Source organism: Poecilia mexicana, unplaced genomic scaffold (assembly GCF_051168715.1).
Source record: "Poecilia mexicana isolate PSO_F unplaced genomic scaffold, ASM5116871v1 scaffold_17, whole genome shotgun sequence".
Lineage (NCBI taxonomy): Eukaryota > Metazoa > Chordata > Actinopteri > Cyprinodontiformes > Poeciliidae > Poecilia > Poecilia mexicana.
The window spans coordinates 11,138,286-11,161,976 of NW_028263386.1; the positions used below are offsets into that span (position 1 = coordinate 11,138,286).

General features: G+C 35.3%; 1 protein-coding gene across 1 annotated transcript in view; it reads right to left on the reverse strand.

Moving 5' to 3' along the window:
• Nucleotides 1–1,629: 1,629 nt before the first annotated feature.
• Nucleotides 1,630–23,691, reverse strand: part of b4galt2 (beta-1,4-galactosyltransferase 2) — a 174,707-nt gene continuing 152,645 nt past the window's right edge. The window contains exon 8 of the mRNA XM_088014444.1: nt 1,630–4,128. Coding sequence (XP_087870570.1) covers nt 3,978–4,128 — 151 coding nt within the window. The 3' untranslated portion in view covers nt 1,630–3,977. The remainder of the gene's footprint in view (nt 4,129–23,691) is intronic.

The window sequence follows — 23,691 nt, forward strand, 5'->3', positions numbered from 1 at the left end:
TCAGTCACACCATTCCTACAGTTTCAAATCTTTTCAATGAGATGGCAGAGAAAGTAGCAGAGTGACCTCAGTTTTCTTTGGCTGTAGCTCCTTCCTCACGTGTTGCTGCCCACTGCAGTTCAGCTTTTGCAAGGTAGATGAATTTGTAATTTTATGGCTCTTTGAAGAGTAAGCAGATCAATTTTGAGATCAGTTCTTGACAATTGGAGTTGATTTTTTTAATCCAATTGTGTGGTGTTTTATAATGCATATTTTTTAAATATATTTTTTGTGTTATTAAGCATATATACACCTAACCAAAACTTGCAATACTAAGATTGCACCAAATGTCATTGCACTTAATGTTTATAATGGGATTTAAGACTTTAGGGTTTTAAAAATATGAATAATGTGACCTTGAAGTCACCAAACTTTAAAAGCTTTCTGCCTTTGCTGTAGTGCCCCTTTAAGACCATGAGAAAAACTATGCAATTGCTGCACTTTCTCATTATCAGCGTTTATAACCACAAAAAAAAAAAAAAAATTGAATCTGTATTACAAACTGACCCCCTAAAAATGCTATGACCTCCCATCCTTAATAATGACTATAAAGCAGAGCATGCAACAGATGTGAACTGATGTGTAATACTGCTGTAAACCGTTTCAATAAGGAAACACGTTGACCACTTGTAGTCAGAAAAGAGAAAAGCACCAGAAATACGACTAATCAAACGGAAAAAAGAGAGAGCCTTAATCCAGGCACGAAGGAGCTAAATGGACAGTGAAGAGAGAAGGAGGAAACAGGTGGGGGGTTAGAAAGACTCACAAGTGGGGATGTGTGCTGAGAAGCAGTGATTAGAGACAAAATAAAGATACAGACAAAGAGAGCTCCTGTCGATATCTGTTGAAAGAAGAAGCACTCTTTCTGTGAGGCCCCGATGTGCCTGAAGTGGGTCCATCACAAAGCACAACAGTGAGCCACCGATACAATACAGCCCAGACTGGCAGAGTAAGAATGGAAAGGCAGCGAGAAGGGAGATAATACATAAAAAAGGCAGATGGTGTGAATGAGTGTGTTTTATGTGTGTGTGTGTGTGTGTGTGTGTGTGTGTGTGTGTGTGTGTCTGAAAAGAGGAGCAATTATATTGTCCACCATTCAGGCTTGAGGCGAGGAGCCAAGCAGATTGAAACCTATTTTGCCTCAAGGCTGACCAAAAAGTTGAAATCATTTTCGCTAAAGCATAACAGTTAAGGGAATTCACTTCAACCTCTTTAGTTTAGATTTTCTCAGACACTTTCTTTTTTTTTTCTCCCAGGTCTGACCTTTGAATTAGTACAGATTATTTCTCAAGGCATTAGTTTGGAGGTGTGGGCATTAATAGGCGAACAAAGAAAGGCGAGAAAAATTAAAAACATAAAAGGAAGTAGAGCAATGTCTCGGAGACAAAGCTGTCCAAGGCTATGAAGTGTTGATGGACGAGCGAATTAAATATTGTGTACACCTGGTTCAACTTATGTTACTGAATGTTGTGAAGCATCTTTACAGGACAAACTGCATCGAGGTGATTAAGCAGAACAAGATATGAATATTTGATTATTATGGCTGATACTCAAATGTGGGAACAAAATCCATAAAAGTCACAGACAGAATTCTCAGCTGGTTTAAACAGTGGCTTGCAAATGTACACAAACCCAATGAACTTTTTAATGATGTTGAAGCCACAAACTTTAATTTTATGTGATAAACCAAAACTTTCTTTCTTTCTTTTTTTTTTTCTTTTACATTAATAATCTGAAATGTTGAGTCCAACTGTATTTGGTCCCACTTCCAAATGTCTAAAAGTCTTTTGGGTCATCTGGAAGGTCAACCTCCACTCGACTCTTTTTCAGTCTTCAGTTTTCACTTTATCTCTGTTGAAGAGACGTATTCCCACAGAATGCTGTTGCCACCACCATGTTTCACAATAGACATGGTGTAATCAGGATTAGAGTGTTTTACAATGCAGCTCTAATCTGACCTGAGAACCCTCTGCCACAGTATTTGCTGTGCCTCCTACATGACTTGAGACGAAGATTAAATGAGATCAAGACGGTTTCTTTCAGCAATATCTTTTGTTTTGCAGCTTGTTCTTAATAGCCAAATTCACTGAGTGCTCATAGTTGTCTTGTCAACAGATTCTTCGACTTGAATAGAGAGTCTCTAAAGCGTCAAGGACCACTAAATGACTTCTCTGATTAGTTCTCTCCTCAGCCAGCTGGTCAGATAGACAGCCATGTCTCAGCTTTGCTATTATACAATACTCAATCCTTTTTAAACTTCTCCACAATTGACCTGTCTGCTGTATTCCTTGAATTTCATTACTTATTTTTCCACTAATGTCCTTTAAGGAAAACCTTAAGTCTGCAAAGAACAGCTACATTTATACTGAGATATAAAATTACACAGGTGATTGATAATTAGATTGCTTCTAAAGACTGGAGAAGATTTTTTTAAGGGTATTAGAGTAAGGGTTTTGTTTGCAAAAAACCACTTCACACTTCTTGCTCTTCACAAATATGCTCAACTCTGTGTTGGTCCGTCACATAAAATAATAATTTACATCAAGATAGTGACAAAATATGGGAAGCATGAGTACCTTTGCAATGCTCTGTATATTACCAGAGAAGTCTTACATTTCCTTTCGACAATTTACTCCATTTCGATATGTTTTCTAATGACTGAATGCAAAAGATAGACACAAAAGTGACTCATAAACACCATATAGAGTTGATGATATTTGCTTAAAAAAAGACCACATGGCTATACTGCAGGCTTAAAAAATAACCACGAGACTTAGTTTTCAACTAGTTCTGTCAGTGTAAAAGATTTGCAAGCCAATGTTTTTAGCCGCAATGCTACTTGACTGTAAAACATAACCTGATAGCTCAGGTTTCATGTTTATTTTGACAAAATTTGATGAGTTCAGAATGTTGAAGAAACTTCATAGCATATTGCACCTTGAGAAAACGGATTAGCCTGTTAAAACTGTAGTAAGGCTCAGAGACAAAAATAAAAGACAAAAGGAAAACTGGAACCCATAACCCGAGCTGTCAGTATGTTTTTCTTTTTTCACGTTTCGACGTACTTCCACCAGGCTGCGCACTGAAGAGAACTTTTCAGATAATTGTATCTTTTTGTTACAAAATTCCAGTTCTGTTTTGAAGTTCAGAAATGTATAAAAGAAGAAAGAAAAAAAAATGAGTCCCCCCACCCCATCCCACCCCACCCCAGTTGTTCATTGCTGCTCTGATTTCATGAGTCTTCTGCTGTAGATGCAGGCACGTTAAACATTCATAGACGTATAGCAGAAGGTTTGAGTTTGGAGATTCAGACTGAAAACTCCCAGAGGGAAATGTCAACATGAAACAGTTCTGTGTCGAGACAAGATGATGTCTTGGGGACAACAAAAACCATCTGAACCACTGAATGTTCATATTCCTGCGGGTAATCTGTTACCTGCAAAACATCACTGCAAATGTTTGGTAATTTCATGCGTTTCCCAACCGGAGGCTGCATCCTGTTCATGTCGTCAAGCATTGAGGTGAACCGAAGCTCGTTTTGAAATGTGACCGAGTTATTGTGTGTGCATCTCCAGAACAGGGGCTAGGTGTTTTATAACAGCCATGTTTGGTGTTCCTGCCAATATGTTGCTGGATGCCCTCCAGTTTGCAGACGATAGTTCATGGAACGACTCTTGAGTTTGACAACAACCTTCTGTCAGCTGCTGACATTCCTGCTCCGTTTCCAAAGGTTTTTAACGTCGCTGACTGTTACCGGGTGGCAGCTGGCATCCCTAGTGAAATCCAGTAAAAAAATTGTCAAGCTGAAATCTCAAACAAGTAAACAGGGGAAAAAAGAGAAAGTCACATCATCCTTCTCTTCTCCACACCTTCCTTTCTTCTCTCCCATCCAGGTAAAAGTGCATCAACTTTAGATCCTTCTCTCTTTTACTCTCTCTCTAGCCTTTGATGGGCCGAGGCGGCGGCTTGCCGATCTCCACTGAGATGTTTGTGTACATAGGATACTTCTTCACCTGAACCAGTTTGTAGGTCAAGGAGCTGATGCCATCCTTCTTCATTGTGTTCTTTGTGTTCTGTATTTTGTTGAATCTAAAAAGAGAGAGAGAGACGAGGAGACGACAAAGCATAGATGTGATTCAGAGTGAGAAAAGAGAAGCAGTGCAAAGTTAAAACCTTATTTCTCATATTTTACTGCCAGGACCTCTCGGATTGGGGGATGGAGAGATTATAAGTATTCATTCTGAATCGTCAATAAAATTTTGGGCCATTCTAACATGAGCATTGATATAAGTCACTACAGCTCTTTCCATTTGCTTAGTGTTGATTTTTTTTAAAAGAAGGTAGTGTTATTTTTCAAAGGTATTGTGAATTTTTAGTTCAAATATCAAAATAGAAAGTTGTAGTTCACTTTGGCCACATCTTTTCATGCAATGGTTTCCTGATTTTGTTTAGTTAAGTTTATAGCAGCTTGAACTGGGAACTGGAAAAATCTAATTGTATTTTAACCAGGAAACACATCCTTAAATAAATGTATCTCTATTTTTAATGGTTTCCATATTTGAAGAAATTTAATTCATATTCACAGGTTCTATTGCAATGTTTGAGACCAATAGTTACTCTTTAATCATCTCTGTATTTCATACAAATTGAACATCTAGAAGTAAAAAAAGAAGTTCAAAAAGTATTCAATTGAATGTCTTCTGTGGAAGATATATATATATATATATTTTTTTTTTTTGCTGGCCAATCAGTTGACCTGCCTGGATTTCCACTGGATACTCCAGCTTCCCCCTATGGACCAAAAACATGCCTGTTAGGTAATGTGATTGCTCTAAATTGTGTTTAAGTCTGAATGCATGTGTACATGGCTATGTGTGTCTGTGTTGCCTAGCAATGGACGGTTCATCTGTCCCGATAAAACCCAACCTCTTGCCAAATCAATGCTGGAGATAGAAAACCTATTTTCCAAATATAAATAAAAACTGGTAAATGTGAGTTAAGCACGTAGTGAACATTTTTAAAGAAAATAAAAATCTAAGAACGTCATCTGTAAAAAGAGCTCAAAGGAAAAAGATAAACAGCATAAGAAAAGCCAAACAGCATCCGATAACTGAACTTTCCTGATTGCAAAGAACAGAAACCATGCTGACCAACAGGTGGTGCTGTGGTACTGAGATAGGAACCTAATGAGTTGCATTATCTCCAATATCCTGCTTTGGTTTTTCTGAATCATGCTCAACTCTCTTTCCTCATTGGCTGTGATTCAGTAGTTACATCAGAATCTGCTCTGAATTTGGGAATTAAAGCAGGGAAATAAGTCACACACTGTGTCAGATGGTTACAGCTCTTATGCTGAAGCTTGAATTTAGTGAATGAGGCAACCTTCTACATCAAACCCTAGTTCATAGCACAAACCTACATGACATGTCTGTTTACAACGCCATTGTCTTAAAATGTGTTTTTTGTTTTTCTTTAATGAAAGAGCTGGCGTGTGCAAACATGAGCAGTTCCACATTCAGTCTTCAAAAGAGAGCAGTGACTGACTCCAACAAAAGATGTCTCCCTAATGATATGCTTGGACGTACAAGTGGAGTTGACACTTCGGTTCGCCACGGACCGTTGAGTCCACAGATTCCTGTCAGAGCTGACTGCTGAAGCCCTTGCCCTCTTTCAGCTTTGCTTTCCCCTCTTGTTTTTGTATCCCTCAAATTAAATAAAAAAAGCTCCTCTGGCCTGAATGGAGGCTGGAAAATCTTATAAAGCATCTTCCTTTTGAACATCACAACACAATAACATACAAATAGAATTACACTTGTGTTACTAACATTAGGGAGTGACACTTCTGTCCAAAAGGAGGGAGGATTAGGTTAAGTGAGAAGAGGGCATGAAGAGAAAGAGCACCATGTTTCAGCTTAAATGAAGCATGGAGGGTGTAGAGGAAAAAAATGAAAGGCGGATAAGAGAGATAAATATATATCCAAGAGTGACAGATGGATGGAGATACACTTTAAATCAAAAAAGGGGGATTAAAGGCAATAAACTTAATTCGTACATGAATATAGAGAATGCCCGAACCATAGCGTCCCACACACATTACTGTAGATTTAACTTCAAGGTTGTGATTGTTTTATTCTAGAAAGTTGGAGGGCGAGCCAAAGGCAGCCCACCTCGTATATCCATTAGCCTGATTTCCACAAGTTCTAATTGGGCTGAGTAAAGCTCTATTTTAATGCTGCTGGGGGTCTCACAGGGAAATGCTTCTTGTTTCAGATCTCAACAGTAGAATGTAATGCCGGAAACTAAGGGATATTTTTATCACGTAATTTGTTGCTGCACACGTCCTCGTTCTGGAAAAATGATCTTTAAGGAGCAGCTTAACAATAACTCTTTCGCTTGCTTCTTAATGAGGGCAACCGTGGACAGTGTATAACAGATCAATGTTGCCTTTGAATTTGAAGTGAAAGCAACGAGTAAACACATCCAGAACATGTTTTACCTTATAGTCATCAGATTGTAAATATTACAATACGTCATGTAGTACATGCCCCACTTTTAGAGTCCTTTTAATTTCAATAGAACTGATTGGTTTAAATAGGTTTTTGCAGTATTTATTAGAGTAAAGTCCACAATAAATAAACTAGAGAAAAGACCATGATTATTCATGCACCCTGTGGTATACAACTTAACTGTTCTTGGAAATTTTCTGGAAATAATATTTCACCCATTCCACCTTCATTTTTTTTTTTTTGGCAAATATGTAACTGTGGATATACTTAAGTAATTGGATTTAAAAATCAGACAAGGAGCAAACAAGAAAAAAAGCACACAGTTGACTTCTATTTACTAATGCCTTGCTTTCACTGAGTGTTTCCATCGCCTGTTGGACGCTCACTGGGTAGGCGGGGGTTAAACACAAATGCATAATGTTGTGTCATGCTAGTACAACAGCAGTCATGATGCCAGTAGCTCCAAGCTAACCAAACTGTACCATTATCCGAAAAGGGAGCAGAAATGATGCGGTACTGGTTGTTCAGTTCAACAATTGATATCAAATCACTGAGCTGTGCAGCTCAGTGGAAACGAGGCAATGATACTTTCAGTAAAATCAATGGGAATATACACTGCCTGCACATATATATATATATATATATATATATATATATATATATATATATATATATATATATATAAAAGAATCAGAGCTGTTTACAGGATATGCTCAGATATAAGCAGTCTTCTTTATCTGTTTTTCCTCTACTGATCTTTTTTACAGCATCCTGTGTGCAAGAATAGTGAGTCTCTGCACATGGGATTTGATTGCCGACCTTTCATACAGTATAGATACATTACACACAGAATTAAATATTCATCTAATGAAAAGTCCAAATTCTGTTAGTCAGATATTTTGAACACAGGATCAATTAAAAATGTAGCCTACTGAAAATCATGTCCCTGTACTGTTCAGCACACACACACTCAGTACTGCGTTGGAGCTCCATTTTTCCAGGAATCACTGCATCAGGAAAGGAAATGATCAGCTTCTGACTTTGTGTTAAGTAAAGCAGGTTTTGTTACTATGAGGTTTTATCTCAGCAGTATAGCTGGATCCTCATGGCAGTATCAAATAGATTCTCTATGGGGTTCAGGTCCGGTAAGTTTGCTGGCTAATTAAGCACAGTGATAGGATGGTCATTAAAGTAAATATTGGCACTTTAGCAGTTTGGGCAGGTGCCAAGTCCTCCTGGAAAATTAAATCAGTATGCCCTTGGACTTCAGAAAACACAGTGGGGTTGACATCAGGTGATGCAGTAGCTCTGCAAATCACAAATAGCTTAACTCAAGGAATGTGACAGCTGTAGTCCAAGTCTTGGATAAATCTTTGCAGTGGCTCTTGAAGTACTTAAACCTTTCAGATCGTCCTTTTGTTCTGTGATCTAGATGTGTTTATTACTCCTCCTGAAAAATCCTGACATGAAATGGGGGGGGGGGGGGGTTGAAATTAACCCTGCAAAATTACACCTTTGTTCCTTCGTTTCAGCTAGAAATTAACCCATAGCCTCTACGAACTAGATGCACAGTGTGAAGAACCTTGTATTATTGATTCCATATTTTCAGGAACATTAGCTGAAAGCACACGGGGATCTGAATTCAGTCGCCTTGTATGATGTGACAGGGGCTACTGACTCTAACCACAGTTCACATTCTTGTGAACATTAAAATAACAAAACAAAATAAATTTAAACTTATTTTCAGCTTTAAGATATATTACACTTTTTTGAGAAGGATAATTTTGTGAGCCATTCTCATAAAAAATAACAGAAAGAAAACAGAAAATATATCACTGAGTGCAACAAATGTACAAGTTTCACTTTTTGATTTAAATTACTGAAACAAATTGTCTTCTTAAGGACATTCAAATTTTTAGGAATGCACCTGCTAATGTAAAATATATTCATCAGTGTTCAATAAAAATCGTCCACAATTAGTTGGGATTAGCCTTGAAGGGGAATATTTTAATCGGGGTTGTGATCGGCCCAGCTGCAACAAGGGAAACAGTATTGGGCCAAATATTTTGTTCTATTTTTTTCTTTTGTAAATAGAAATAGGTGTAAATAAGAGGGTTCACCTAATGTGTAGTTTATGCTTACTTCATTTTTCCTAGAAGGCAGTTGTGTACAGATATACATTTATACTCATACATAAATTCAAATGCATACACCAACATACATTTCAGCCGCACTGTACCAGGATGATAACATATGAGCTGAATATTGGACAATGTTTCCCTGCATCTCATTCAATTGTAATGCATGAGGCGAAGTTTGCCAGACAGAGTGTGTGTGTGTGTGTGTGTGCGTGTGCGTGTGCGTGTGTGTGTGTGTGTGTGTGTGTGTGTGTGTGCGTGCGTGTGTGTGTGTGTGTGCATGTACACTTACACACCTATCCAACAGGGGACATTCGCGTGGTTACACACTCGCCAACAGGGGACCCTCCGGCCAAGAGGGGACATTTTTTAGGTCCCCTCTTGGACATGCTCTAAATCAAGTTAAAAAGATGTTAAAAACAATCTGGAAATTTTTAAAAACTCTTTAAACTTTTGATTTAGAGCAGGGCCTCTCTTGGACATGCTCTAAATAAAGTTAAAAACATCCATCTGGAAATTTTTTAAACCTTTTGCCAAGAGGGGACATAAGTGTGTGCGAGTGTGTAGAGTTGATGCTCAACAGCGCCACAGCAGGTTGGGGCATGAATTACAATGGCCCTTTTACACACGTCGCTTTTGTGCTTTTCACACACACCACTTAACAATACAAAGGAGCCTAGAGAACCCTTTCAGACTGTGGAGTGGCTGAAAAACAGGCTACTATGAGAACAAACCAGGATCTAGAAACACACTTTAGTATTTTTTAAAGCAAAATATAAAAGTTTTACTTAAAGAGGAATTTAAAGGCAGGACTTGGAAAAAGCAAAAAGAATAAAATGTAATGTAAAAAGGTCAGAAGTAAATAGTTTTCTTATTTTGTATTTTCATGAATAAATTTTCTTCAGTTCCAAAACATTCATTAGCCACTTTTAAAACGTACTTCAACCAAATTTGAAATTAACATTTGTCCTTCATCTTTATTTAAACGAGTGCAATTTGTGTTACAATTTGAATTACAGAAAAAATGTTTTCTCTGAGGCCACCCAATATACATTATGAATGATTCCATGTGAGACATATGAACAAATGTCTACTTTTTAATTGTGTGAATTTTTAATACTTGTTGCTTCAATCTATACTTATATATATATATATATATATATATATATATATATATATATATATATATATATATATATATATATATATATATATATATATATATATATATATATTCTATTGATTTGCAATACAGAAAGGAAGTCCCCACTTGGTCTGTATAGAACGACACAAGTCCCCTCTTGGATAGGATGGAGCGACATACACACTCCAGATAAATAAGAAAATTACCTTCTATCAAATATCTTTACTTCTGAACTTCTTGGACAAACAGACAGAAATAAATTAATAAATGTGTGTATATTGTTTTAGTTCCAGAACATGTCAAAGGCATTACAGGAAAAATTAAGGTCCCCACTTTGTCTGTACAGAACGACAGAGGTCCACTGTTGGCTGGTGAAGAACGACACAGGTCCCCTCTTAGATAGGATGGAGCGACATACACACTCTAGGATGGGGGTGTGTATGCAGCAGAAATTAACTAAATTATTTTTTAAGACAAAAACAATATGTAAGCTGAATCAAAACAACTTGATTCAGCTTAAAAAAATATTTACAGAGCACATTTTTAAAGACAAATTTAATTTCTAAAGACAAATACACACTCCAGATAAATAAGAAAATTACCTTTTATCAAATATCTTTACTTCTGAACTTCTTAATATAGAAGGGATGGACAGAGACAGAAATAAATTAATAAGTGTGTGTATATTTTTTTTAGTTCCAGAACATGTCAAAGGCATTACAGGAAAAATTAAGGTCCCCACTTTGTCTGTACAGAACGACAGAGGTCCACTGTTGGCTGGTGAAGAACGACACAGGTCCCCTCTTAGAGAGGATGGAGCGACATACACACTCTAGGATGGGGGTGTGTATGCAGCAGAAATTAACTAAATTATTTTTTAAGACAAAAACAATATGTAAGCTGAATCAAAACAACTTGATTCAGCTTAAAAAAGTTATTTACAGAGCACATTTTTAAAGACAAATTTAATTTTTAAAGACAAATACACACTCCAGATAAATAAGAAAATTACCTTTTATCAAATATCTTTACTTCTGAACTTCTTGGACAAACAGACAGAAATAAATTAATAAATGTGTGTATATTGTTTTAGTTCCAGAACATGTCAAAGGCATTACAGGAAAAATTAAGGTCCCCACTTTGTCTGTACAGAACGACAGAGGTCCACTGTTGGCTGGTGAAGAACGACACAGGTCCCCTCTTAGATAGGATGGAGCGACATACACACTCTAGGATGGGGGTGTGTATGCAGCAGAAATTAACTAAATTATTTTTTAAGACAAAAACAATATGTAAGCTGAATCAAAACAACTTGATTCAGCTTAAAAAAATATTTACAGAGCACATTTTTAAAGACAAATTTAATTTCTAAAGACAAATACACACTCCAGATAAATAAGAAAATTACCTTTTATCAAATATCTTTACTTCTGAACTTCTTAATATAGAAGGGATGGACAGAGACAGAAATAAATTAATAAGTGTGTGTATATTTTTTTTAGTTCCAGAACATGTCAAAGGCATTACAGGAAAAATTAAGGTCCCCACTTTGTCTGTACAGAACGACAGAGGTCCACTGTTGGCTGGTGAAGAACGACACAGGTCCCCTCTTAGATAGGATGGAGCGACATACACACTCCAGGATGAGGGGATGCAGCAGAAATTAACTAAATTATTTTTTAAGACAAAAACAATATGTAAGCTGAATCAAAAGAACTTGATTCAGCTTAAAAAAGTTATTTACAGAGCACATTTTTAAAGACAAATTTAATTTTTAAAGACAAATACACACTCCAGATAAATAAGAAAATTACCTTTTATCAAATATCTTTACTTCTGAACTTCTTGGACAAACAGACAGAAATAAATTAATAAATGTGTGTATATTGTTTTAGTTCCAGAACATGTCAAAGGCATTACAGGAAAAATTAAGGTCCCCACTTTGTCTGTACAGAACGACAGAGGTCCACTGTTGGCTGGTGAAGAACGACACAGGTCCCCTCTTAGATAGGATGGAGCGACATACACACTCCAGGATGAGGGGATGCAGCAGAAATGACCAAAACTAATCATTTTTAGGGCAATTTAAAACTGGCTGAAATATAGCAGAAAAAAATAAGCTTAATTAATATATCTGATGTTGTTTACCAACACATTTAAATCTTTTTCTGACAAGAACTGTGATTAAAAAAAAAAAAACATTTAAAAACCATAAAATTGTTTTCTTTTTCCTTCCGACAAATTATCCATTTGTATATCGGATATGTAACGATATATAAGTTTGTTTTTTGTCCAAAAAGAGAATAGATACAAAGCAAAAAAGAAGTTTTTACAGCAGTAACTATAAAAATACTTGTTTGTGGATGAGGAATGAACACTATCAAGTATGTGTTCATACTTTCTAGTGTAAACTTACATAATCTACAATAAGGCAAAGATTTCATAGGACATTAGTAAAATTTTATATATTTGGTCTCAAACTTCATCTACTATGTTGAAATTGTCAAAATTACTTTGATACATTGTCTTTGGGAATGTCCAGTTATTAGACCCTTTTTTATTAGTTTTAAGTACTTTGAGTAACTAATTGGAAAGAACTCCACCACTTTGTCAGAAACTGGATTTATTTATATACAAGTCAAACTCATAACCCTCAGGCATTTTGGAACTTGATAACTCAACTAGGCTCCAGAAAAACTAAAAAGATTCCCCTAGAAGTGGTTCAGGAGGATGGCTCCTTATGTCTTGTTATTAACAAGGTTTTGCACAAGTGGCAAACTGACTTTGGAAATATATTTTCTGCTAGTTTTGCCTCTCCTGAATGGGATTAATCTTATTTAGAAAGGACAGTAGCTATTAAGAATCAAATTGAAGTTTTATGCCAATGAGTTCCTCAAATCTTCAATTAAACTCTCACATTTCAGAAAATTAACTTCATAAACCTATTGATAAGTTAAAATGTGGGAAGGTTATGGGTTACAGTAATCTGTCAAATGAAGTCTGAATAAAAGATTGAATAAAATGTGAAATGAACCAGGCTGTTAAAGCTTTTGTCCACATATTGTGAACAAGGTTTTTGCCCATCTAAATGGCAAAATCTATTATTAAACCACTCCCCAAGTCTCAAACTGCTGATCCTCTAGTGCCTATCAACTAGATACTAGAGGAGCAATAGTTTACTGAAATGAATAAACTGAAGTTATTCCTTTCAGAAAACGGAGTAGTGCATTGATAACATTTACATTTTGTTTTGGGCCTACAGATTTGTCTATTGCAAAAACAAATATTTGGGATTTACTGTGGATGAATATTTGACATTGGAAGAAGGATTACAATTCCATTCAAACTCAGCTGGAAGAGCGCAGGCTTCAGTTATAAATACAGTCAAATATTAATACAGTCAGGGTCTTCTGAGAGACTGCTCTGCATCCCCAGAGCTAGAACCAGATGATGAGAAGCAGCATTCAGCTTCTATGCACAGCAAATCTGGAACAAGCTTCCAGAAAACTGCAAAACTGCTGAAACACTGCCTTCCTTTAAATCTAGTCTAAAATCCCAGCTGGTTAGAGTTGCTTTTGAAATGTAATCAATTAAGAATTTAACAATGGCACTTGAATTAATATAATGATTTATTATGTAAAGCACTTTGAAATCCCTTGATGCTGAAATGTGCTGAAATAAGATTAAATTGATTGATTGATTGATTGATTGATTGATTGATTGATTGATTGATATAAGTTGTATACTGAGTTGTATACGTCTTGTGTTTGCCCAGTATTGGATTATGGTGTCGGAGTTACTGTCAACAACCTCCCAGTGAAAAAGTTCAGTGTAGAGCCCTGCGATATTTCTTATATGTCTATAGAAATACTCCTAAAATGGCATTATATGGAGATATGGGGTGACCACGTGAAGTTAGATATCTGCAATATCTAACCATTTTGCAGATATGGTTAGATTGTGGAATACGTTCATTAATATGCCAGATCATAGATTAACAAAACACATTTTCCTTTGGGATTTCACAAATGGGTGTACTTGGGCCAGACATATGGAGAAGATATTTGAGACTTTCGGTACATATAGGAATAAGACAAGATGTAATATTGAATAGCTTAAACGGTTTTATTTTGAAGTTTAGTGGGCAGTTGATATCTTATATAAACAAAAATTACATACTTATATTTTACTAAAGGATCCCTATATGGTCTTGAGCCATATGCATCACGGAAACTTTCTATAAAACGACGGTCCATGTGCGCCCAGTTCAGATACGGTACTTTGGCTTTGGAGACCAAAGTACCCAGAGGAAGGCCGAAGATGTTCTTTGTGTGATTTGGGGGAAAGTGGGAGAGAAGTCCACTTTTTGCTTTACTGTCTTATGTACTTGAGGGTGAGATATGATTTATTTACTAAAATACTTTATATTAACGGGTAGGGATAAAATGTATATTTAAGTATTTTAAGTTTCAGTTGGCACACAATTTATTTTGAAGGCCTGGCACCTTAGAAGCTTTGGTAACACTTTATTTGAAGGGGGTTGAATAAGACTGTCATGACACTTTCATAAACATGACATAACACCTGTCATGAACATGAATAAGCCTTCTTGAATATTTATGGCTGTTGTCATAAAGTGTCATTCGGTAAATTATGACACTTTTAATACAAAGTTGACATTATTCAAAATGTCTTTGTTATGACAACTTGACATTAACCAAGAAATCATTACTGATATAAATTTGTTATAAAAGTATTACTGATTGCACTTTAAAAATTAGGTAAATTTATGTTATTAAAGGTAAAGTTTAAATAAAGTGTTACCGAAGCTTTTTGTTTAAATAAAATATATGTCTGTCCGCTTGTTTGTTTATGTTTTTCTTGTGTCTTGTAAGCCTTTGTGGGCTGAGAACCTGTAAAAGGGTAAATACCACTTATCTGTCCATCTACAAAGATCAGACACTGTACTTTTTCTCACCCAAGTACTGTAGGTCATAATAACTTTTTCTAATATGTATGCTAATACTTGTCGCTCTTTCTGGCTGTAAAGCCCGTTTTGTTTCTTTTCTTGTTTTGTAAGATTGCAAGTGAAGCTTTAGTGTGATTATTCATTAATGTTGCCATGTTCTCAGAAAAAAGCCATCCAATAACAAATGTTTACATTACGTTTAGGTGAAGCTCTTGACATAACATTACATTTGTCCTCTGTCTACGTTTAAAGGGATACATTTCATTTTTAGTTTACCATGCTGGAAAACAGTCACTATGTGGTCACATAGACTGTGTGCACAACTATTAGGCAAGTTTTAGTTTTGAACCATATCATTATTTCTATGGATATTTTAAAACTCCAAGCTGTATAAACTTTAATCTTTATTTAATGTGAACAAATCATCTGATGTGTATTTGTTTAATGAGGGAGGAAGTGGCCATATAAAGATCAACACCCAGTATGAAGGTGTGCAAAATTATTAGGCAGCTTCTTTTCCTCAGACAAAAGGGGCCGAAAAAGATTTAAGTGACTGTGAAAGGTCCAAAACTGTAAAAAGTTATCCAGAGAGATGCAGCACTATGGAAATTGCTAAAATGTTGGAGTGTGATCACAGAACCATCAAATGTTTTGCTGCAAATAGTGAACATGGTCACAAGAAACCTGTTGAGAAAAAAAAAGAAGTTTTGCTCCATCCAGAAATATTTCATATGTTAGGGGATAAACTAGAACAAACACGTTTTGTAAAACGCATTGTAACTCTGTACTAAATAAAAATGAGTACCATAACAATAGCACAGGTTTGTTTCTTTAATCAAGTATTGCTTTACGTAATCCAACAAGATCCTTTTACCAACATTTAGAAACTAAACAATCTTTCCCGTTGGCATTATCCAGCAAATAAGATGCAAAAAGATTTGTAGTTATCAGGTACAGTAAAAAGGAGGGACTGTTGCCTCCCTGCTGATCAGAATACTTGTTACTGATAATCTTTTATTTTCAGATTATAAATAATTTAACAAAACAAGGCATTTCACACTAATGTTTAGTTTTCACTGTAGTTAATGTTTTATACAAAAATAAAGCAGTATATTCTTTCAAGTTGTTTTAATTAAGTAATTGTTTGTATTTGAAAATTATGAAGACAATCATATGTGTAACATTACACTGCTATATTTGCTTTGCAAGATTTTCTGTCTCAGAACTGACTTCCAAATGCCACACAGCCCTCATGTGAACTGGACAAACCGGTTTTTATTCAGGCCTGGCCATTCAGAGCCAACAAAGGCCTTCACCAGGCCCTCCCCCCACCACCAGGACACATCCAGAGGAGCTGAGAGAGCTCCTCAGGATGCTCCTTCACCCAGAGGAGGTTCATGAGAACCATTCCTCTTGTAACATTTGATCATGTTTGTCATTAAAGACTGCTTTATACTTAACCAATTCTAATTATGTCTCAACGTAACAACTTTCATTTCTCTTTCATTTTTTATGGTTCATTCTGTCTTGGTAATTAGTTTATGGAACAATTTGTAAGTGAATCAAGTTTGAAAAGAAATGATAATACTGAACAAAAGACATATGATTATGAAAATAACATTGATCCAGACAGTAATGTATTACATGGACCTAACAATTGTAAATATTGTACAGGTAAACAACGGCTGTGTAGTTGGATTTTTTGTTTTACTTATTCATTTTAATTGTAGAAGTCTTCAGACAAATTTTGACAATATCAGTGAATATTTGAAATCATTTATAAGTCACTTTCAAGTAACACTTTCTGTAACCTGGATAAATGAGAAATCTATAGATTTGGAGTTGGAGGGGTAAAATCTCTTCCATTAAATCGAGTGAAGAACAAAGGTGGGGTGTTGCAGTATGTTAGCTGTTCCTTGAGATGTGAAAGATTTAATGTATGTCATTTGCTTTAGATGATATGATGGAAAAGTGTTACTGTTGAAACTGACAGGGATAAAATAAGTAACATTGTAGCTTGTGTATATAATGCCAGGTTCTGTTAGGAATAGATGTGAAAATCTCCTGAATGGATTAAATGATAGGAACATTTTGTTAATATTTGGAGATTTCAATATTGATTTATTAAAACAATAATAAATCAATAGACAACACAAAATGACTACAGATTTTGCAGATACCTTGTCCAGTAGAAATTTATATCCAGTGGTTACTCAACCAGCCACAATTACTAGTACTAGTTCAACTCTGGTAATTTTTCAAAAACATAATTGGAAAGGTTATGTGCATTGGGATCCTAGTAAGTGATATAAGTGATCATTTGCCTATATGTATGGTTCATCACAGTAAAGTAAAAAAACTAAAAAACTTTTAACTTTACTGTTAAAGTTTACTGCATGTTATGTCTAACCTAATGTCAGACATCAGGTCAGCCAGATCGGATGGAACAATAATGACAACTTGACATTAACCAAGAAGTCATTACTGATAAATTTGTTATAAAAGTATTACTGATTGCACTTTAAAAATTAGGTAACTTTATGTTTTTAAAGGTAAAGCTTAAATAAAGTGTTACAGAAGCTTTTTGTTTAAATAAAATATATGTCTGTCCGCTTGTTTGTTTATGTTTTTCTTGTGTCTTGTAAGCCTTTGTGGGCTGAGAACCTGTAAAAGGGTAAATACCACTTATCTGTCCATCTACAAAGATCAGACACTGTACTTTTTCTCACCCAAGTACTGTAGGTCATAATAACTTTTTCTAATATTTATGCTAATACTTGTCGCTCTTTCTGGCTGTAAAGCCCGTTTTGTTTCTTTTCTTGTTTTGTAAGATTGCAAGTGAAGCTTTAGTGTGATTATTCATTAATGTTGCCATGTTCTCAGAAAAAAGCCATCCAATAACAAATGTTTACATTACGTTTAGGTGAAGCTCTTGACATAACATTACATTTGTCCTCTGTCTACGTTTAAAGGGATACATTGCATTTTTAGTTTACCATGCTGGAAAACAGTCACTATGTGGTCACATAGACTGTGTGCACAACTATTAGGCAAGTTTTAGTTTTGAACCATATCATTATTTCTATGGATATTTTAAAACTCCAAGATGTATAAACTTTAATCTTTATTTAATGTGAACAAATCATCTGATGTGTATTTGTTTAATGAGGGAGGAAGTGGCCATATAAAGATCAACACCCAGTATGAAGGTGTGCAAAATTATTAGGCAGCTTCTTTTCCTCAGACAAAAGGGGCCGAAAAAGATTTAAGTGACTGTGAAAGGTCCAAAACTGTAAAAAGTTATCCAGAGAGATGCAGCACTATGGAAATTGCTAAAATGTTGGAGTGTGATCACAGAACCATCAAATGTTTTGCTGCAAATAGTGAACATGGTCACAAGAAACCTGTTGAGAAAAAAAAAGAAGTTTTGCTCCATCCAGAAATATTTCATATGTTAGGGGATAAACTAGAACAAACACGTTTTGTAAAACGCATTGTAACTCTGTACTAAATAAAAATGAGTACCATAACAATAGCACAGGTTTGTTTCTTTAATCAAGTATTGCTTTACGTAATCCAACAAGATCCTTTTACCAACATTTAGAAACTAAACAATCTTTCCCGTTGGCATTATCCAGCAAATAAGATGCAAAAAGATTTGTAGTTATCAGGTACAGTAAAAAGGAGGGACTGTTGCCTCCCTGCTGATCAGAATACTTGTTACTGATAATCTTTTATTTTCAGATTATAAATAATTTAACAAAACAAGGCATTTCACACTAATGTTTAGTTTTCACTGTAGTTAATGTTTTATACAAAAATAAAGCAGTATATTCTTTCAAGTTGTTTTAATTAAGTAATTGTTTGTATTTGAAAATTATGAAGACAATCATATGTGTAACATTACACTGCTATATTTGCTTTGCAAGATTTTCTGTCTCAGAACTGACTTCCAAATGCCACACAGCCCTCATGTGAACTGGACAAACCGGTTTTTATTCAAGCCTGGCCATTCAGAGCCAACAAAGGCCTTCACCAGGCCCTCCCCCCACCACCAGGACACATCCAGAGGAGCTGAGAGAGCTCCTCAGGATGCTCCTTCACCCAGAGGAGGTTCATGAGAACCATTCCTCTTGTAACATTTGATCATGTTTGTCATTAAAGACTGCTTTATACTTAACCAATTCTAATTATGTCTCAACGTAACAACTTTCATTTCTCTTTCATTTTTTATGGCTCATTCTGTCTTGGTAATTAGTTTATGGAACAATTTGTAAGTGAATCAAGTTTGAAAAGAAATGATAATACTGAACAAAAGACATATGATTATGAAAATAACATTGATCCAGACAGTAATGTATTACATGGACCTAACAATTGTAAATATTGTACAGGTAAACAACGGCTGTGTAGTTGGATTTTTTTTTTTACTTATTCATTTTAATTGTAGAAGTCTTCAGACAAATTTTGACAATATCAGTGAATATTTGAAATCATTTATAAGTCACTTTCAAGTAACACTTTCTGTAACCTGGATAAATGAGAAATCTATAGATTTGGAGTTGGAGGGGTAAAATCTCTTCCATTAAATCGAGTGAAGAACAAAGGTGGGGTGTTGCAGTATGTTAGCTGTTCCTTGAGATGTGAAAGATTTAATGTATGTCATTTGCTTTAGATGATATGATGGAAAAGTGTTACTGTTGAAACTGAGAGGGATAAAATAAGTAACATTGTAGCTTGTGTATATAATGCCAGGTTCTGTTAGGAATAGATGTGAAAATCTCCTGAATGGATTAAATGATAGGAACATTTTGTTAATATTTGGAGATTTCAATATTGATTTATTAAAACAATAATAAATCAATAGACAACACAAAATGACTACAGATTTTGCAGATACCTTGTCCAGTAGAAATTTATATCCAGTGGTTACTCAACCAGCCACAATTACTAGTACTAGTTCAACTCTGGTAATTTTTCAAAAACATAATTGGAAAGGTTATGTGCATTGGGATCCTAGTAAGTGATATAAGTGATCATTTGCCTATATGTATGGTTCATCACAGTAAAGTAAAAAAACTAAAAAACTTTTAACTTTACTGTTAAAGTTTACTGCATGTTATGTCTAACCTAATGTCAGACATCAGGTCAGCCAGATCGGATGGAACAATAATGACATTCTCTAATGACCTGTTGGAGGAAAGCTGGAGTGGGGTTTATGTGAAGGATGTGAATGTGGCATATGAAACATTATTGTAGATTTATAAATCTTTATGTGACAAGAATTCCCCAATTTTAGCATCTTGCAAAAATAAAAAAAATAAATGTAAAGTCCTGGATGACCACAGGATTGCTAAAATGTTTTTATTTTAACAATCCTGTGGGTCACAATTGTGACCGGTGGGACAATAAGGTGTTCTTACTATGATGAGCTAAATGTGCTTTTTCCCAAATAGAAAAGATGATAAAAGGTGAACTTTGTGTCTTTATTTGGATATATCTTGCCACTTCATTACTTTAGTGCAACATTTGGTCTGTAACGTACAAATTTCACTATCTGTATAATCTAAACCAAGGTAAATTTGAGTACTTGAGTGTTTAAGCATAATTACAACTGTCAGTTGTAGGGTCATCACATTAACATAGATCATAAAGATAACCTATACAGTAGAGGCCTTCATTTATATTATTGAAAACCATGAACATCTGTTAGTCACACTGTCATACAGTACTAGACTTAGTCCAGGGGTCTCCAACTCCAGGGATTGAGGGCCGGGGTCATGCATCCGCCTGTGCTTCAATACACCTGAATCAGGTGATTAGCAGAACTCTAGAACTCTGAACTGCATAATGAGGAGGTGATCCATTTAATTCAGGTGTGTTGGACCAGGGACACACCTGAAAGTTACAGGATACTTGACCCCCAGGCCTTGAATTAAAGGCCAGAAGTTTGGCTCCTTCTCACCATTTGGGGACTTTGATATTTGGGACATTATATAAGCTAATATAATGTAGCTACAGCTTCCCTATAAATCTACAATAATGTTTCATATGCCACATTCACATTCTTCACATTAACCCCCCTCTTTCCTCTAACAGGTCATTAGAGAATGTCATTGTTGTTCCACCTGATCTGGCTGACCTAATGTGTGACATTAGGTTAGACATAACATGCACCTTTAGCTCATATTGTAGCTACAGGTTCCCTGCCACAGTTTGACATATCTAAGGCAGCCATACACTGGCACCACCAGGTCCTCTGACTACCACTGGCTGGCATGGCGGTTGACTCGTCCTCTTGATCAAGGTCACAATGACTGACAGACAAAGTGGGGGATTTCATGTTTCAGAAAAATCTGGGATTAAATGGGTAAAGTTATAGTAATCTTTCTTAGCTTTTCTTATTGTCAATTTGTTTTTTTATACCTTGTATTTAATTTCCCTGGGTTTAGTTGGAAATTTGACAAAATCTCTACATAACTTATTTTTCTTCTTGCAGGATTTTAGCAATCTTGTGGTCATCCAGGACTTTACATTTATTTTTTTTTTATTTTTGCAAGATGCTAAAATTGGGGAATTCTTGTCACATAATGATTTATAAATCTACAATAATGTTTCATATGCCACATTCACATCCTTCACATAAACCCCACTCCAGCTTTCCTCCAACAGGTCATTAGAGAATGTCATTATTGTTCCATCCGATCTGGCTGACCTGATGTCTGACATTAGGTTAGACATAACATGCAGTAAACTTTAACAGTAAAGTTAAAAGTTTTTTAGTTTTTTTACTTTACTGTGATGAACCATACATATAGGCAAATGATCACTTATATCACTTACTAGGATCCCAATGCACATAACCTTTCCAATTATGTTTTTGAAAAATTACCAGAGTTGAACTAGTACTAGTAATTGTGGCTGGTTGAGTAACCACTGGATATAAATTTCTACTGGACAAGGTATCTGCAAAATCTGTAGTCATTTTGTGTTGTCTATTGATTTATTATTGTTTTAATAAATCAATATTGAAATCTCCAAATATTAACAAAATGTTCCTATCATTTAATCCATTCAGGAGATTTTCACATCTATTCCTAACAGAACCTGGCATTATATACACAAGCTACAATGTTACTTATTTTATCCCTGTCAGTTTCAACAGTAACACTTTTCCATCATATCATCTAAAGCAAATGACATACATTAAATTTTTCACATCTCAAGGAACAGCTAACATACTGCAACACCCCACCTTTGTTCTTCACTCGATTTAATGGAAGAGATTTTACCCCTCCAACTCCAAATCTATAGATTTCTCATTTATCCAGGTTACAGAAAGTGTTACTTGAAAGTGACTTATAAATGATTTCAAATATTCACTGATATTGTCAAAATTTGTCTGAAGACTTCTACAATTAAAATGAATAAGTAAAACAAAAAATCCAACTACACAGCCGTTTACCTGTACAATATTTACAATTGTTAGGTCCATGTAATACATTACTGTCTGGATCAATGTTATTTTCATAATCATATGTCTTTTGTTCAGTATTATCATTTCTTTTCAAACTTGATTCACTTACAAATTGTTCCATAAACTAATTACCAAGACAGAATGAGCCATAAAAAATGAAAGAGAAATGAAAGTTGTTACGTTGAGACATAATTAGAATTGGTTAAGTATAAAGCAGTCTTTAATGACAAACATGATCAAATGTTACAAGAGGAATGGTTCTCATGAACCTCCTCTGGGTGAAGGAGCATCCTGAGGAGCTCTCTCAGCTCCTCTGGATGTGTCCTGGTGGTGGGGGGAGGGCCTGGTGAAGGCCTTTGTTGGCTCTGAATGGCCAGGCCTGAATAAAAACCGGTTTGTCCAGTTCACATGAGGGCTGTGTGGCATTTGGAAGTCAGTTCTGAGACAGAAAATCTTGCAAAGCAAATATAGCAGTGTAATGTTACACATATGATTGTCTTCATAATTTTCAAATACAAACAATTACTTAATTAAAACAACTTGAAAGAATATACTGCTTTATTTTTGTATAAAACATTAACTACAGTGAAAACTAAACATTAGTGTGAAATGCCTTGTTTTGTTAAATTATTTATAATCTGAAAATAAAAGATTATCAGTAACAAGTATTCTGATCAGCAGGGAGGCAACAGTCCCTCCTTTTTACTGTACCTGATAACTACAAATCTTTTTGCATCTTATTTGCTGGATAATGCCAACGGGAAAGATTGTTTAGTTTCTAAATGTTGGTAAAAGGATCTTGTTGGATTACGTAAAGCAATACTTGATTAAAGAAACAAACCTGTGCTATTGTTATGGTACTCATTTTTATTTAGTACAGAGTTACAATGCGTTTTACAAAACGTGTTTGTTCTAGTTTATCCCCTAACATATGAAATATTTCTGGATGGAGCAAAACTTCTTTTTTTTTCTCAACAGGTTTCTTGTGACCATGTTCACTATTTGCAGCAAAACATTTGATGGTTCTGTGATCACACTCCAACATTTTAGCAATTTCCATAGTGCTGCATCTCTCTGGATAACTTTTTACAGTTTTGGACCTTTCACAGTCACTTAAATCTTTTTCGGCCCCTTTTGTCTGAGGAAAAGAAGCTGCCTAATAATTTTGCACACCTTCATACTGGGTGTTGATCTTTATATGGCCACTTCCTCCCTCATTAAACAAATACACATCAGATGATTTGTTCACATTAAATAAAGATTAAAGTTTATACAGCTTGGAGTTTTAAAATATCCATAGAAATAATGATATGGTTCAAAACTAAAACTTGCCTAATAGTTGTGCACACAGTCTATGTGACCACATAGTGACTGTTTTCCAGCATGGTAAACTAAAAATGCAATGTATCCCTTTAAAC